The following is a 17,954-nucleotide window of genomic DNA, read 5'->3' as shown; positions in this document are numbered from 1 at the left end:
GGAATACTGTAATTCTGTAATAGGGTGGCTGTAGCTCAGGTGGCAGAGCAGGTCAGCCACTAATCAGAAGATCGGTGGTTCGATCCCAGGCTGCATCCTGGCTGCATGCCAAATATCCTTGGGCAAGATACTAACCCCATGTTTGCCTACTGGTGGTGGTCAGAGGGCCCGGTGGCGCCTGTGTCTGGCATCCTCGCCTGTCAGTGCGCCCCAGGGCAGCTGTGGCTACAATGTAGCTTGCTATCGCCAGTGTGTGAATGGGTGAATGACTGAATGTAGTGTAAAGCGCTTTGGGGTCCTATGGACTAGAAAAGCGCTATACAAATGCAGGCCATTTACCAATTCATTATTGTCAGGATGTCCTAAAAAAAAAAATCCCTGAAAGTCAATCCAAAATGCTGCAGCAAGAGTACTGACAGGGACTAGAAAGAGAGAGTATATTTCTCCCATACTGACTTCTCTTCATCTTCTCCCTGTTAAATCCAGAACCAAATTTAAACTTAGTTTTGATTATGGTAATCTTTTTAGAACAGATTTCTTCCTTCTACAGTATGCTGACTTCACAGGAGCCAGGCTGCAGTATCTGTAGAGTCATAATTAGTTTCACAGCTTTTCTAAACCAGGGGTAGAACATAGCGTAAATCAAAGGGTTTAGACAGGAGTTTAAAAGAAAGAAATAGATGCAGAGGCACTATTGAGAAACTCGTCTCCAAAAAGCGAAACAATGTAATATGGGCAGAAACATATTAGAAACACAAGAACAAGAACACCCAGAGTCCTGGCTGCTTTTAACTCTGATTTCTTTGCTGTTAGAGTCACTGAGAGCTGCAGTGTGACAGCTGTAACATGAGAGCGCATGGCACGGGCCTGAGACACAGCCACCACAAACACTCTCATATACAGAAATACAATCACAGTAACTGGAATTATAAAGGATAAAACAAGGTCAACAAATCCTGCAATGAATTCAACAAAAATTATACATTCTCCAAAGCAAGAATTATGCTTTCCTGGTTGACTTAGATCATCTCTTACAATCATATAGCAGTAGAAAACCGAGCAGAGCCAACACAGACAAACACAGAGTTTCACTCTTCTCTCTGTGATTCTGGTGGGGTAATGCAGAGGGTCACAAATAGCCACATAGCGGTCGACTGATATCAGCACCATATCGCCCACTGAGGCAGAGGTAACAACGAAGGATATATAATTATACAGAGAACATGTGAGCTGACCAAGAAACCAACACACTGTATTTCGCAGGATTTCTCCAGGCATAAACAGAAGGCCAATGAGAAAGTCAGCAGCAGCCAGAGAGAGGAGTAGGATGTTAGTGGGTGTGTGGAGCTGCCTAGAAAGACAGGAAAATATAGTTTTAAAAAATCAACAGAAAGAAACTATTCAAACAGGTATTACAAATCAGGTATAGACTTGTAAAGCCACAGCAGCAGGTAAAAAAAAGTGAAACTCTGCCTGAAGTGGGAGACTGCGATGATGACAAGCAGGTTGAGAGTCACAGTCAGCAGAGACATTGATGGCATCAGAATGTGAAAGAGCAAAACTTGTGATAGAGGAGTTGTAGGCTTCTTGCAGGAGGTGTTGAAGAGTTGTGGAAAGCAGAGCTCTGCTCTGCTCTGGGTATCCATCTTCACAGAGCTGCAGAGAGCTGCAGCATTGTGACCAGAATTAGTAATATCCCCACACCTTCTTTAAACTCCTCCCCTTATCATTCTCTCAGTGTCTGTTGGATACTGATGCCCCTCTTCCCTTCCCTTGGGCCAATATATTAATTAATTTTTGATCATAACCATATCTATCTCACTCTCTGCCTGTACTCATCCCTCTTTCTTCGAGTTTTTGCATGTGATCTCATCAGGATGTCATTCAAGAGCTCCCCATCATATTGGACGAGATAAATGGTAGTTTACATAGAAATTGCCACTATTTATTTTTCCCCTCACAATCATCATAGACAGAAAGCAAGTCTTTTTTTTAATCACTTTCTTGTTGTTTCAGATATAAGTACCCGAGAAAAAAACAATAGGCATTGCATAAATAGTATAACAGTATAACAATTATGTTATTTAAAGTCGCTAGTATCTGTTTCAAACGGTATTTGACCATTTAAAAGTTTTATATTTATCCTTTCATAGTTTTTTCTTTCTCATCTTGTTCATCCACCTCTTCCATTTCTACTCTTGCCTGCTCATATCCATCTCATCCTTTCCCCCCTCAACTTAATCATCACTCCTGAACTGTAATTAGTGTTTTAACAAAAGAAATCCTCCAGGTTCAAACTTAATTTAATCTCTTTATTGTCGCAATTAAGTTATCATCATGCATTCCCCCATCCCTGGACAGATGACAAGAAATGGCTATGCAACAACATAACATTACAAGCTAGCTTGATGTTGTAAGTTTTAACATCCTAAAACTTTTTAAGTAATTTCCCTCTGATCAACAGTTTAATTACATTTTCACATCATGAAAGTTTATTTGTGGAATGCGAATCTACACATGTTAGATCCACTGCAAAAAAAGTTTCAGTAACAGCCATAAATGGCAGCAAACAGGGGATAACAGCAGTGTCCCAAGAAAGGAATTTCTATTTAACTTTTAGTATATATATCATGTGTTATAGAACTAGTCAAGGATTTCTTTGTTTTAACATTTTTAAACATTATTTATCCAGAGGCACATCCTTTGATCCCATCAACATCAGAGGGGAAGATAATTCATAGCTCTGCAATGACTTGTTTTGTGCAGAGAGGAACCTCCTTGTCAACTCAGTTTACTGAAAGAAAAAAAGAAGTCAAGGCACATATTTAACAGCTTTTGGAGAGTAAAGTGATTAGAGAAAATTGCTATCCCTTTGCATCCTTAGTAGTATTAGTACTAGTTTTAGCTTATGCCAATGTTTCACAACCCTTCATTTTGAAGGTTGATGTTCATTACTGTTGTTTGGGTGCCCCGCTTTCACAGCAGTATTCAGATGATAGGGTGCGTTCTATAGCTTATGCTAGCTGACGATTAAAGCCCACTGAATGCAAAATGTCAAATTACAGCTCCAGGAAACTTGAGTTCCTAACTTTACAATGGGCGAAAAGTTCAGATGCTGGTTCATAAATGTGGTCTTCACAAAGTTAACGATCCCTAGAGCTTTCAGACCACAGCAAACCTTGGAGCTTTTAAGCAATGCTGAGCTGCTCAAATATCCTCCTTTAACCTTTCAATTAAATATCATCCAGGTTGGGTCAGTGGTAATATGAATCCTCTCTCCTGCTATTGTCAGTCATCTGCCTCAATGGCACATATTGAGAGCTTGCTTTCTGGTACCCTTCTTCCAGATGCCTTAATTTGCAGCCAGATGGTGGTGCGCCAATACAGCAATTAGTACTCTCTCAGAGCCTTAGGGATAAGGTCTTATTTCACAATGAGTATGGTTACCAGGCGATTGACAGGACACCAATGTAAAAAACATTTTGAGAGGTGAAACTTGAGTCTTAGTAACGCCCCTTTTAAGCAGGGTTGGGTTCTTCTTTTCTCTTTACTAGCACAGGTAGAAGAAAGTAGGGGTATTTTGTTTGAACTTGGAGCTGTGTGGGGATCCTTGGTGCAGAGCAGTGGTATGTTTGAAATTTTTGACATGTAGGAGAAGGCTTTATGGTTCACTCCCGTTAGATCGTCATAGTGGCCCCTCCCAACTCTTCTCATGATACCTGTTAGTAGGGCTGGGCCATATTATACCATTCACGGTAATACCGGTATAATGTTAGGCAACGATAGGAAAATTAAATATCGCGATAGAATATGAGTACAACGCGCATGCGCAGTGCCTTTGTTTTCATACACACATGGCCGATTGTTGAGTGAAACAGATGAACCAGAATTGGTTTGTAAAAATGGTGCAACTTCAGTGATGTGGAACTGGTTTGGTGTTTGTCCATCAGATACACGACAAAGCACATTTTTTTGCAGAACATGCAAGCGGCCGTCGTTATTGTTGTACAGTGGGGCAAAAAAGTATTTAGTCAGCCACCGATTGTGCAAGTTCCCCCACTTAAAATGATGACAGAGGTCAGTAATTTGCACCAGAGGTACACTTCAACTGTGAGAGACAGAATGTGAAAAAAAAATCCATGAATTCACATGGTAGGATTTGTAAAGAATTTATTCGTAAATCAGGGTGGAAAATAAGTATTTGGTCAATAACAAAAATACAACTCAATACTTTGTAACATAACCTTTGTTGGCAATAACAGAGGTCAAACATTTACTATAGGTCTTTACCAGGTTTGCACACACAGTAGCTGGTATTTTGGCCCATTCCTCCATGCAGATCTTCTCGAGAGCAGTGATGTTTTGGGGCTGTCGCCGAGCAACACGGACTTTCAACTCCCGCCACAGATTTTCTATGGGGTTGAGGTCTGGAGACTGGCTAGGCCACTCCAGGACTTTCAAATGCTTCTTACGGAGCCACTCCTTTGTTGCCCGGGCGGTGTGTTTTGGATCATTGTCATGTTGGAAGACCCAGCCTCGTTTCATCTTCAAAGTTCTCACTGATGGAAGGAGGTTTTGGCTCAAAATCTCACGAGACATGGCCCCATTCATTCTGTCCTTAACACGGATCAGTCGTCCTGTCCCCTTGGCAGAAAAACAGCCCCATAGCATGATGTTTCCACCCCCATGCTTCACAGTAGGTATGGTGTTCTTGACATTTTACCCTGTATATATCCTATTGTGTCATATCTCCAGTGTTTCCTCGGAGGGCGCTCTCTGCACCGGGGCTGTGATCAACTGTGGCTGCTGGGTTTCTGGGGGTCCTCTCAGCCTGGCTGGGGGGCTCCTTGGCCTCCCTCCTGCTGTGTGCCCAGCCTGGAGGCTGCGGTCTGTGGCTCCCGGTGCAGACGGCTCCCTGTTATAGTGTTTCCTCACTTGGCTCATGCGAGCCCAGCCCAATTTTTACTCTTTAAGTGTGCGCGTGTGTGTATGTGTGTGTGTGTGTGTGTGTGGGGGGGGGGGGGGGGGGGGGGGATATGTGTGTATTCACATCATTTATGTCAATGAGAGTGTGGGGAGTGAGTTGGAGGGTGGGGTGGGCTGCTTTTAACTATGTAAAGCACTTTGTGCTACATTTTTTTTGTATGAAAAGTGCTTTATAAATAAAGATTGATTGATTGATTGATTGATTGATTGATTGATTGATTGATTGATTGATTGATTGAAGGGGAGAGTGGGCATCCCTGCATGGTGCCCCTCAGGAGACAGAAGCTGGAGGATTTTTGGTCATTTGTTTTGTCACAAGCTGTTGGGGAATTGTATAATATTTTTAACCAGTTAATGAAAGAGGATCCAAAACCGAATTTGTGTAAAGTTGCAAATAGAAATTTCCAGTTAACTCTGTCAAATGCTTTTTCTGCATCTAAAGAGAATATTGTAGTTTCTAGGTTTTTACTGTATGAGTAGTCTATCAAATTAAGTAATCTGCGTGTATTTGTTGATGAGTGCCTACCTTTTATTAAACCAATTTGGTCAGGATGAATTAAGAGGGGGGTTATTTTCTCCAGTCTCTTTGAGAGAGCTTTGCAGATTATTTTAAGGTCTACATTTATAAGGGATATTGGACGATAGCTTGAGGGATATACAGGGTCTTTGCCTGGTTTTAGCAGGAGATTAATGTTTGCAGATTTCATATTTGATGGAAGTCTGACCTTTTCTTTGATTCCTAACAACGTTCTGTAAAAAACTGGTGCTAGAATCGTCCAGAATTCTTTGTAGAATTCAGCAGGAAAGCCGTCTGGACCTGGGGCCTTATTATGGGGCATGCTTATCAGGCTTCCTGGAGTTCACCTGCTGTCAGTGGTGAATCCAGTGCCATTGCTTGAGTGTCTAATAATTTTGGAAGAGTTATGTTGTCTAAAAACTGATCAATTTCCTTTTTAGATGGGTTTATTTGTGGTGAATACAATCTTTTATAGAAATCCCTGAAAATGTTGTTTATTTGTTTCGGGTCATATATTGTGTTCCCAGATGGATCTTGAACAGCACCTATAGTTGTTTTTTCTTTATTTGTTTTTAGCTGGTTTGCTAGAAATTGACCGGATTTATTACCATGTTCATAATTTTGTAAGCGTAGTTTTTGTACTAAGATTTTTTTTTTTTTAATCAATTATCTCATTTAATTCTAGTTTTGTTTTGTGTATTTTGTTCAATGTTTCCTGATCTTGGTGGGACGCGTAGGCTTCTTCTAGTGATTTGATGTTTTTTTCTAATTCCTGAATATTTTTGTTTTCTTTTTTCTTTTTATGTGATGAGAAAGAAATTATTTTACCTCTCATCACTGCTTTCCCTGCTTCCCATAGAACAGAAGCTGATGTTCCGGGAGTGTCATTATAGTCTAAATATGAAGTCCACTCTTTGTTAAAATATTTAATAAAGTCTTCATCTTTAAGCAGGGATGTATTAAATCTCCAGTTTTTACTTGGCGTAGTATTATTCTTGTTCATTAGTGTTAAAGATACAGGAGCATGATCGCTGACAGCTATAGGGTGAATCTCAGTGTCTGAAATGCCACTCAGCAGTGAGCTACTGACCAAAAAATAATCCAGACGAGAGTAGGAGTGATGAATATGTGAGAAAAAAGTATATTCCTTACTGGTGGGGAGAAGGGAGCGCCATGCATCGCAAAGACCAAGGTTGCTCATATACTGTTTGATTATATTTGTGGACTGCCAATTGCGCTGAGTTCCTGCTGTATTGAGCCTATCCATTTCTTCATTTAGTCCAAGGTTGAGGTCACCTCCAAGAACAAGTGTGCTATCTCAGTGTTCAGAGAGTCCACTGAAAAAAACGTGAAAGAATGAGGGTTCATCAACATTTGGACCATACAGGCAGTGCAGAATTATTAGGCAAATGAGTATTTTGTCCACATCATCCTCTTCATGCATGTTGTCTTACTCCAAGCTGTATAGGCTCGAAAGCCTACTACCAATTAAGCATATTAGGTGATGTGCATCTCTGTAATGAGAAGGGGTGTGGTCTAATGACATCAACACCCTATATCAGGTGTGCATAATTATTAGTCCTGTCCTTTCCTTTGGCAAAATGGGTCAAAAGAAGGACTTGACAGGCACAGAAAAGTCAAAAATAGTGAGATATCTTGCAGAGGGATGCAGCAGTCTCAAAATTGCAAAGCTTCTGAAGCGTGATCATCGAACAATCAAGCGTTTCGTTCAAAATAGTCAACAGGGTCGCAAGAAGCGTGTGGAAAAACCAAGGCACAAAATAACTGCCCATGAACTGAGAAAAGTCAAGCGTGCAGCTGCCAAGATGCCACTTGCCACCAGTTTGGCCATATTTCAGAGCTGCAACATCACTGGAGTGCCCGAAAGCACAAGGTGTGCAATACTCAGAGACATGGCCAAGGTAAGACAGGCTGAAAGACGACCACCACTGAACAAGACACACAAGCTGAAACGTCAAGACTGGGCCAAGAAATATCTCAAGACTGATTTTTCTAAGGTTTTATGGACTGATGAAATGAGAGTGAGTCTTGATGGGCCAGATGGATGGGCCCGTGGCTGGATTGGTAAAGGGCAGAGAGCTCCAGTCCGACTCAGACGCCAGCAAGGTGGAGGTGGAGTACTGGTTTGGGCTGGTATCATCAAAGATGAGCTTGTGGGGCCTTTTCGGGTTGAGGATGGAGTCAAGCTCAACTCCCAGTCCTACTGCCAGTTTCTGGAAGACACCTTCTTCAAGCAGTGGTACAGGAAGAAGTCTGCATCCTTCAAGAAAAACATGATTTTCATGCAGGACAATGCTCCATCACACGCGTCCAAGTACTCCACAGCGTGGATGGCAAGAAAGGGTATAAAAGAAGAAAAGCTAATGACATGGCCACCTTGTTCACCTGATCTGAACCCCATTGAGAACCTGTGGTCCATCATCAAATGTGAGATTTACAAGGAGGGAAAACAGTACACCTCTCTGAACAGTGTCTGGGAGGCTGTGGTTGCTGCTGCACGCAATGTTGATGGTGAACAGATCAAAACACTGACAGAATCCATGGATGGCAGGCTTTTGAGTGTCCTTGCAAAGAAAGGTGGCTATATTGGTCGCTGATTTGTTTTTGTTTTGTTTTTGAATGTCAGAAATGTATATTTGTGAATGTGGAGATGTTATATTGGTTTCACTGGTAAAAATAAATAATTGAAATGGGTATATATTTGTTTTTTGTTAAGTTGCCTAATAATTATGCACAGTAATAGTCACCTGCACACACAGATATCCCCCTAAAATAGCTAAAGCTAAAAACAAACTAAAAACTACTTCCAAAAACATTCAGCTTTGATATTAATGAGTTTTTTGGGTTCATTGAGAACATGGTTGTTGTTCAATAATAAAATTATTCCTCAAAAAATACAACTTGCCTAATAATTCTGCACTCCCTGTATACACTTGCAATACATAGCTTTTATCAAGTATAGATAGTTTAATGATTAAGAATCTGCCCTCTGGATCTAAAACTGTATCGAGTACTGTGAAATTTAATATTTTTATGTATTAAAATTGCTACTCCCCTTTGTCTAGAATTATAACAAGTTGAGAACACATTAGGAAACTCAGGTGTTTTAAGTTCATTCGAACCTCTAAGAGGTCTGTGGGTCTCTTGTAAAAGGACAACATCTGCCTGTAGTTTTTTGAGTTGGTTAAATATTTTTAACCTCCTTTCTCTGGAGCCAGCTTCATTCATATTCCATGTAACAAACCTCAGTGGCCCCATAGATGTCTGTGTATAACTAGGGGTGTACGCTGTGTGTGTCGCCTAGACAGGTGGAGAGAATACATCACTTGTTCATGAATAAAGAGAAGGAGAGAGAGAAAAAATGTGTGGCGAGATGCTCCCTGAGTCCGACTATGTGTGTGCATATTTACTAATATGAGTACGCTTGGCTTAAGTGTGTGTATCCTATATGACTGCGTACGCTGTCTGACTGATGTAAATGTGCTGCCGTTGAGCGCATGATTGTGCGTGATCGTGCTGTGCGTATGTGTCGAAATAAAGGATGTTGTTTGTGGATGAGTGTGGAAGCAGGTGATCGAAGCAGTGAAAGAAATAAAGAAAGAAACCAAGGGCACGGGTGAGCAGCATAAAAACAAGAGGGGGAAAGAGAGGGAGGAAAAAAACGAGAAGGAAAAAAAACCAAACAAAAAAAACCCCAGAAATATTGGGAAGAGGACCCTGCGTCGTTCCAGGATCTCTTTGGGGAACTGGTCGTTCACGCTGAAGTCCGTTCCTTTTAATTCCCTGCCGCGGCGTTTCACCTGTTCCTTTTGTTTGAAGTGGCTGAATTTGGCCACAATAGGATGTGCTCTCCCAGCCGGCGACCTCATGGCCCACAAGCGATGCACTCTATCAAGGCGATGTTCTTTACGGTGTCCTCTGGCAGCTTCAGGTGGATTTTAATAAAGCTTTTCACCATTGCCTCAGCGTCCTCTCCGGCAGATTCTGGAATACCAGAAAACTCAAGGTTGTCTCTCATGCTACGGGATTGTAGATCGATAACAGACTCTTTTATTTTTTTATTTTCTATGTTTAGCTGGGTCACGTTATCGGTAAGAGATTTGACCGACTCCCGTAGCGTGGCATTTTCAGCGGCAAGCGTTTCCACCTGCTGCTGGCTGAACTCCAGGGATTCTCGCAGAGATTTAAATTCCCGGTGTAAAATCTCCCCCAGGAACAGCCTCGCATCGAAAATGGACAATCGCTTGTCGATTGACTCCTGGATGCCTGCAATGTCTTTGCCGGCAGGCGATGTTATGCCGGGGAAGTCTGCCGGGCGACATCTCTTCGATGACGGTGTCTCAATTTTGGCCGAGGAAGATGCACTCTGTTTGATGTTCAGTAAAGAATCTGGATTCGTGATTACTAGCAAGCTTTGTTTACTGTGTAACTGAGCAGACATTACACGTAAGCCACCTCACTCCCGGGGGGGGGGGGGGGGGGGGGGGGGGCGGGTCTCACTTTCGCGCTGTCTCACTGCGTGTGTGCGCAGCGTACTACATGGAACAGGTATATTAAAGCAGCATTAATGAACAATATTAGTCAGATGTTCTACATCCCCTTTCTTTAGCTTAGGACTGCATAAACGACTAACAACATCTTTAGCAATAATCCATTAACAACATATCCTAGTCCTGTGTCATTGGTAAGAACATAGTGAGACAGTCACATGTACTGTCCATTGCTTTTTTTTTTGCTTTTTTTTTTAATGTTACAGTCCATCTCTTATGCCTTAGTGTTCATACTTGGGGTTTGGCTTGCAGACTCTCCCAAATCGTGTGATGTAAGCATCACTTGCCACGCGACAGGGGGACTGGACAGGGGCTTGTGTGAAGTGTTGTGTGCGGCTATGTGTTTGTTCTTCAGTGTGTGGCACAGGTCTTTGGATCTGCTGTGGGGAACTTGTGGTTGGTGGTTGGGCCGCGGTGTAATCATCACGGGAATCTCCGTGTTGTGGTGGCGGTTCAGAGACTGGGAGGACATGCCTGCAGTTCCGCCTGTATTCTCCACCTCCTGACTGGACAATGTACAATCTGGGCTCCTTGCAGGCTTCCTTGATGGTTCCTAAGGAGTCATGTCCATGACGCGTTTGCATCCGCACAACCTCACCTGGCATGAGGGGACGGAGGGGTCTGCTGGACTTGTCATAGTATTTCTTCTGTGCATGGCGCTTGTGAAGTAAGTTTGTTTTAACAGCTCTGTTGCTTTTGGGGCTGGGAACGAGCAGACGTTTACACACAGGTAGGGTAGTGCGCATCTGTCTTGACATCAGCCTTTCAGCTGGAGAACCTAATGTGTGGTCTCGTGGCACATTGCGGAGATTGAGTAGGTTGAGGAAGACATCTGTTCCATCTCTCTTTGATCTCCCCATCAACTGCTTTGCACTGCGAACTGCACGTTCAGCAAGTCCATTGGCCTGCGGATAGTCTGGGCTACTTGTCACATGAACAAAGTCCCAGGCCGAAGCAAAGTCTGCAAAGCGTTGGCTAGTGAATTGGGTGCCGTTGACTGATATTACTTTGTGCGGGCAGCCATGGACGGAAAAGTGTCTTTTAAGCTTTTTAATGACAGTGTTGGCGGTTAGGTCACGAAGCAAGTCTACCTCGAACCAACCTGAGTAAGAGTCGACGACAACCAGGTGATGTTGACCATTCCACTCAAAGATGTCAATGGCGACGGTTGACCAGGGTAAGTCCGGCACTGGATGTAGCTTCAGTGGCTCTTTCTGTTGATGTGGCCTGGTGCTGTTGCACACTGGACATGCAGCTGTTTCTTGCTCTATATCTTCAGTCATTGTGGGCCAAAACACGATACCACGGGCCCTGCATTTAGTAGCTTCCGTGCCTGGGTGCCCTCTGTGGAGGATGGCAATATAATCCTTTTGCAAAGACTTGGGGATCACTGTTTTCGGGCCTTTCGTGACAATGCCATCTTCTAGGGTGAGTTCACCTCGATATGGGTGGTATTGACGAAGTTCTGTGGGCAGCTGATTTTGTCTGCAAGGCCAGCCTCTCATTATGACACTGCTCAGTTTCTGTAGCTCTGGATCAGAGGCAGTGTGCTCCTTTAGCTGTGTCAGCCTGGAAGAAGAGATTTGTTGGATCGACATGATCTCGTAGTCAGTTGTTTCATCACTGTACTGATCTGTCGAGTTTGTGGGAGCACGGGACAAAGTGTCGGCGAGGTACATCTGCAAGCCTTTTTTGTACACCATCTGAAAGTTGTACTTCTGCAGTCTTAGCATCATGCGTTGCAGTCTGGCTGGAGCTGAATGTATTGGCTTGTTTAAGATAGTGACTAACGGCTGGTGATCAGTTTCGATTTGGATTTGCTTTCCATAGATGTAATCATTGAACTTGGAACAACCGAATACAACTGCAAGAAGCTCCTTCTCGATCTGTGCATAGCGCATTTCTGTCTGCGTCAGAGTACAAGAGGAGTAGGCAATCGGGGCGCCTTCCTGGAGGCATGCAGCCCCGAGTCTATACTGCGATGCATCACACGTTAGCGTGACGGGTTTCTGGATGTCGTAGTAGCTGAGGATGGGAGGACTGGTTAGGCTCTGTTTTAAAGCATCGAATGCATCTTGATGCTGCTTCAGCCAGCACCACTGAATGTCTTTGCACGTTAGCTCCCGAAGTGGGGCTGAGAGCTCACTGAAATCAGGAATGAACTTTCCTAGGTAATTAATCATCCCTAAGAAGCATTGGAGAGCTGTGACGTTTTCAGGTGTGGGCATCTCCTTAATTGCTTTAGTCTTTGCTGGGTCAGGCTTTAAGCCCTTGCTTGGGAAGACATGACCAACATAGCAGACTTATTTGAGACTGAATTTGCACTTCAGGGGGTTGAGTCTCAGTTTGACTTCCCTTGCACGGTCGAGTACCTTTCTGAGATTGTGTTCATGCTCTTTCATATCTCTTCCGCCAATGATTATGTCGTCGACGATGACAGCACAGGGTTTTCCAGCAAAGATCTGCTCCATTGCACGCTGGAACACCTCGCTGGCTGAGTTTATTCCATACAGCATTCTGAGAAAGCGGAATCTGCAAAACGGCGAGCTGAAAGTCGTGAGCATGGATGATTTGTGGTCAAGCGTTATCTGCCAAAAGGAGCATTTCGCATCCAGGACAGAAAAGACTTTGGAGTTAGGCATTTGGGCGGCTACCTCCTCTATAGTACGCATAGGGTGATGTGGGCGTTTTAGCGCTTTGTTTAGATCTCTTGGATCGATGCAGAGTCTGATGTCATCTGAATTTTTCTTGTGGGTCGCCACCATAGACGACACCTGTTGGCTCGGTGACAGGGGTGATCACACCCAACTCGACCATGCGGGTTAATTCTGCTTTAACCTTGTCTTGCATTGGAACTGGTATTTTGCGTGCAGGCTTTACTACTGTTGTGACTTCTGGGTCTATTTTCATGGAATAGGTAACCGGAAGTTTACCAAGTTTATCTTCGAAGAGGTCTGAATACTCTAAGAAGATCTGTTCTGAAAAGGTGCTTTCCACATCCTTGGCTACATGGTGGACTTCTTTGTTCAATGTGATTAATTGTAAGTGGAGTGAGTCTGGTAAGCCAAGTAGGGGTTGTACGTCTCGTTTCACTACGAAGAACTGCAGAGGGTATTCCTTGCCTGCAGAGTGGCATGGGAGTGTTGCTGTGCCAGCTGTTTGGATTTCCTCACCTCCATATGCCACCAGTTTAGTTTTCTGTGATGGCAGGAGTTTTTCATCTTGTCTCAGTTGTTCAAAAAGGTCAGCTGGCATGACATTACATTTGGCGCCAGTGTCCACCTTGAGCTCTAAGCGTTTTCCATTAATATGCACCGTGGTGAAAATGTCATTCTTGTATGGAAAGCAGGGATTTATAGTGTCTATATTAATTCCATTCACATAGAACATTTCCTCATCGCTGCTAGGCGCTTGCATCTCAATGTGGTTAACAGGTCTCTTTTTGAATTGCCGTGTTTGTGATGACTTGCCACATTTCTGGAAATGATTCCATTTTTGGCACTTATGGCATTGCTGGCCATATGCTGGGCATTTGTCTCTTTTTGCCTCGTGGCTGTCCCTGCAGTTGTTGCAGTTTGTGATTGCGTGAGCGAGCCTCTGTTCTGGATGTGTTGCACGCCACTCATTGCCTGTCTTTGTCTTGACTTTGTGTGGATGTTTTTTCTTTATTGTGTGATGCAAGGTATCCACCTTTGTTGCCATTTGTTTTGGAGCTGCTAGAGCTTTCGTATGTTGATCTGTCTGCTCGAATATCTGGCACATTTCAATTGCTTTGCTCAAAGTTAAGTCACTGTCGCGCAGCAGTTGCTTTCTCATGCTGTCACTATTTATGCCACAAACAAGTCTATCTCTGATGAGCTCGTCTTTAAGCTGGTCAAATCTGCAACTGCCTGCCTTATTTTTCACGTAAGACTCACTTGTTTCATCTGGCCTTTGGTTTCTGGTGTTAAACTTGTGCCTTTCCATTGTTATGTTTGTTTGGGGATTACACAGTTCCCGAAATTTGCGCTTTAGACATTCCGGGTCTTCTCTCAATTCTGCTTCGGTCACCAATCGTCTGTGTTCTCCTTCCCCCGCGTGCACCGCGGGTGCATAAATGAAGGCGCGCTCCCGCTCGATGGCTTCAGAGCCGGCCAGGTTTAGCAGGATGAACGCTCTAGTTCGAGCATCCTTATCGGAATGAGCAGCGGCTATAAATATGTCGTATTCCTGCTCGAATACACGCCACTTCTCGACGATGTTTCCACTGAACACCAATGGTTCTGGTCTATGGAATCCGTCTGACATGGTCGTTGATGCTCAATAGCCTTTGCTACGATAGCCGAGCAACGCTAGCTGGTTACTTGCTTGCTTCGTCCGCAAAGTGCTGGGAAAACTTTAGCCTTACTACTCCGTCGGCAGGGCTGTAGCACACGACCAAACCACAACTTCTGACACCATGTTTGATGTTCAGTAAAGAATCTGGATTCGTGATTACTAGCAAGCTTTGTTTACTGTGTAACTGAGCAGACATTACACGTAAGCCACCTCACTCCCGGGGGGGGGGCGGGTCTCACTTTTGCACTGTCTCACTTTGTGCGTGCGCAGCGTACTACACGGAACAGGTATATTAAAGCAGCATTAATGAACAATATTAGTGAGATGTTCTACACACTCTGAGCCTTCTTCATGACTAAATCTTGGAAACAGCGGTCGATGTAATCTTGGAGAACGTCTAAACTCTCCCCGATGTTCTCCAGGGTATTAGAGATGATAGGACAGATGTTGTTAGTTATATGACAATTGATTAGTATATCTGGTAATACTGAAGCTTAAAGAAACTTTGTTCAATTCTAAACTACCATTCGCTTTAATTTTCCGCCAAAGTCTCTGGCGTCTGACGTCAGTTACAGCATGAGTCGCTTACCTTGTCCATCACTTCCGTCACTTACCTCTCCCTCCGTTTTTTCAGTTTGTGTAATTCTACATGAATTAATTTGTGTGTAGCACATTTTCACTTGAACATTTATTGTAACGCAATCCCTTAATAATTCAAATTCATATTAAGAATTTCTGTCACTTTTTAAAAACTCTGCTGTCAATCACAATTTATTTCTTTCATGAAACTTATTTTATTAAATCACACATTTTGTAACTCAGACTCTCAAATTAGTGTCTTCAGAGTGTTGCTTCAACCGCACACACATACACCCACACACACACTCTGATAATTTTCAGTCACATAAAGCTGGATATTAAGACTTTTTTAGCATCTGTTAGCTGTGATGTAAGGGTACCCAGGGGGGCATTGCAATCTCTTTCTACCCCAGGTCTCAAGATACACTCCACACAGGATTCATCACACTAAAGACTGGTTTGCAGCTGCCTGGTAACAAGGCAAACTTGAAAACCTGGAATCTTCCCTCTGAGTAGCCACAGCAACATTTTGGTGATTAAAACAATCATGTCGAGGTTTTTTGTGACACTGTTTTCAACCAGTCTGACCCAGTGATAGCCAGCAACCACTCGGCAAACAGTATCAGAATGCACATTTTGTTGCTAGTGACAGGAGGTTGCCAGTGGGTTGTTAACCCTTTTCTAGGCCTCTATAATTGAAACCAGCACTATTTGACAACCAGTGTTGGGGTTATTACTCAAGAAATGTAATGTATGGCATGTTACTTGTTAAATGTCTTAAAATTAATATAGTACATTATTGATAGAGAAAGTAATTTGATATACCATTTGGTACATTAAGGAAAGATTTCTTTTTTCTACAGTATGCTGACCTCACAGGAGCCAGGCTGCAGTATCTGTAGAGTCACAATTAGTTTCACTGCTTTTCTAAACCAGGGGTAGAACATAGCATAAATCAAAGGGTTTAGACAGGAGTTAAAATAGTACATATAGATCACAATCGATGCAGATGAGCTATTGAGCAACTCGTTTCCAAAAAGTGAAATAATGTAATATGAGCAGAAACATAATAGAAACACAAGAACAAGAACACCCAGAGTCCTGGCTGCTTTTAACTCTGATTTAGTTGCTGTTAGAGTCACTGAGAGCTGCAGTGTGACAGCTGTAACCTGAGAGCGCATGGCACGGGCCTGAGACACAGCCACCACAAACACTCTCATATACAGAACAATGATGACAGTAAGTGGAATAATAAAGGCTAAAACAAGGTCAACAAATCCTGCAATAAATTCAATGAAAATTATACATCTTCCATAGCAAGATTTATGCTTGCCTGGTTGACTTAGATCATCTATTAAAATCACATAGCTGTAGAAAACAGAGCAGAGCCAACACAGACAGACACAGAGTTTCACTCTTCCCTCTGTGATTCTGGTGGGGTAATGCAGAGGGTCACAAATAGCCACATAGCGGTCGACTGATATCAGCACCATGTTGCCCACTGAGGCAGAGGCAACGATGTAGGATACATAATTATACAATGAACATGTGAGCTGACCAAGAAACCAACACGCTGTATTTCGCAGGATTTCTCCAGGCATAAACAGAAGACCAACGAGAAAGTCAGTGACAGCCAGAGAAAGGAGCAGGATGTTAGTGGGTGTGTGGAGCTGCCTAGAAAGATAGGAAAATATAATTTAAAAAAAAAGTCAACAGAAAGAAAGTATTCAAACAGATATAACAAATCAGGTATACACTTGTAAAGCCACAGCAGCAGGTAAAAAATATGAAACTCTGCCTGAAGTGGGAGACTGCAATGATGACGAGCAGGTTGAGAGTCACAGTCAGCAGAGACATTGAGGACACAACAATATAAAGGAGCAAAACTTGAGACAGAGGAGTTGTAGGTTTCTTGCAGGAGATGTTGAAGAGTTGTGGAAAGCAGAGCTCTGCTCCATCCTGAGTATCCATCTCCACAGACCTGCAGAGAGCTCCAGCTCTGGCAGAGTTATGACTACAATTAGTAATATAACTGATCCCAACACCACATCCTCTCAACTCCTCCCCTCTTCTTTCTTTCAGTTTTTATTGGACATTGATTTCCCCCTTCCCTTCGTCTTGGCCTAAAGCTTCACTATTTTCTTCTTGTAGGCCTGCCTCTCTCTCTTTTCTAAATTCCTTTTGGATATGTTGTACTTGGGATTCTTTTACTGTATCCTAATCTCTCTCTCTCTGTTCATTCTAGGTCAGAAATGGAAGTCTCAATTATTGAATTCACTCAACTTGTCAATCAGTAGGCCCACAAAACCCCTATACAGGATGTTGATTTCAGCTCGCTGATTTAAAAAAAAAAAAGGTCCTAATCCCTGATCCTATGAGTCTTGCCCAGTGGACAATGCAGGATTCTGATGCTGATGTGGGTGAGGGGACTCACCCAGTACTGGCTACCTCAAAATCAGCCAGGTGTTTTCCATAATAACCCTGACAAGACGTAACCTGAGTAGCTTATTATTTCTGGTATAATTTTAGTAGCTTTGAAGGAAGGGTAACCTGTGTGAGCTATTTGCACTAATAAAAAATAATCCTCATTGTTACAGCAATAAAGGATGAATGTGGAAACATACTTACCACCCCAAATTATATTAATATTCAGTTCAGTCATTTTATGAAAATTTGTATACTTCTGAAGCTTGTAATGCAGCCTTAGTGGAAGATTTTTTTTTTTTTGTAATTTGGCTATGCACACTCTTATTTGGATAAATCCAAATTGAAGAATGACATTATGCCATCAGAAATAAATGAGTGTGGTGAGGCATGGTCAGCGGTGTCGTGCGGACGCACCTGCACAGCATCCGCTATGAGAGAGTTGTGGTGTGACGTTATGTTCGATTGGCAGCTTGTGTGCTGCAGTCGGAATGACTAACAATGGCTCTGATTAACGATTTCTTGTCATGGTCCTGGGCCATGTTGGCCCAGTGTTCTTA

The 17,954-nt window shown here is 42.9% G+C and overlaps 1 protein-coding gene and 1 pseudogene across 3 annotated transcripts; both read right to left on the bottom strand.

Moving 5' to 3' along the window:
• Positions 1–544: 544 nt before the first annotated feature.
• LOC147311123 (trace amine-associated receptor 13c-like) lies at positions 545–1,646 on the bottom strand (annotated as a pseudogene).
• Positions 1,647–15,677: 14,031 nt separating this feature from the next.
• Positions 15,678–17,697, bottom strand: LOC147311122 (trace amine-associated receptor 13c-like). 3 transcript variants are annotated; one of them, XM_086266022.1, is made up of 2 exons: positions 16,685–17,697; positions 15,678–16,644 (listed from the first exon to the last, which is right to left on the bottom strand). In XM_086266022.1, exons 1-2 carry the CDS (start codon positions 16,939–16,941, stop codon positions 15,828–15,830), a joined length of 1,074 nt encoding a protein of 357 aa, XP_086122148.1. In that variant the 5' UTR covers positions 16,942–17,697; the 3' UTR covers positions 15,678–15,827. The 3 variants fall into 3 exon arrangements, with proteins under 3 accessions (XP_086122148.1, XP_086122149.1, XP_086122150.1); XM_086266023.1 differs by having other exon boundaries at positions 16,769–17,697; XM_086266024.1 differs by having other exon boundaries at positions 16,865–17,697.
• Between the last annotated feature and the right edge of the window lie 257 nt (positions 17,698–17,954).

Source organism: Aulonocara sp. 'chitande type north' Nkhata Bay, linkage group LG16 (genome assembly GCF_057382095.1).
Source record: "Aulonocara sp. 'chitande type north' Nkhata Bay isolate Kocher_YH1m ecotype deep benthic linkage group LG16, A_spYH_male_GT1.1, whole genome shotgun sequence".
NCBI classification, from domain to species: domain Eukaryota; kingdom Metazoa; phylum Chordata; class Actinopteri; order Cichliformes; family Cichlidae; genus Aulonocara; species Aulonocara sp. 'chitande type north' Nkhata Bay.
The sequence above is the reverse complement of the archived record's forward strand: the minus strand, read 5'-3'. Positions and strand labels throughout refer to the sequence as shown.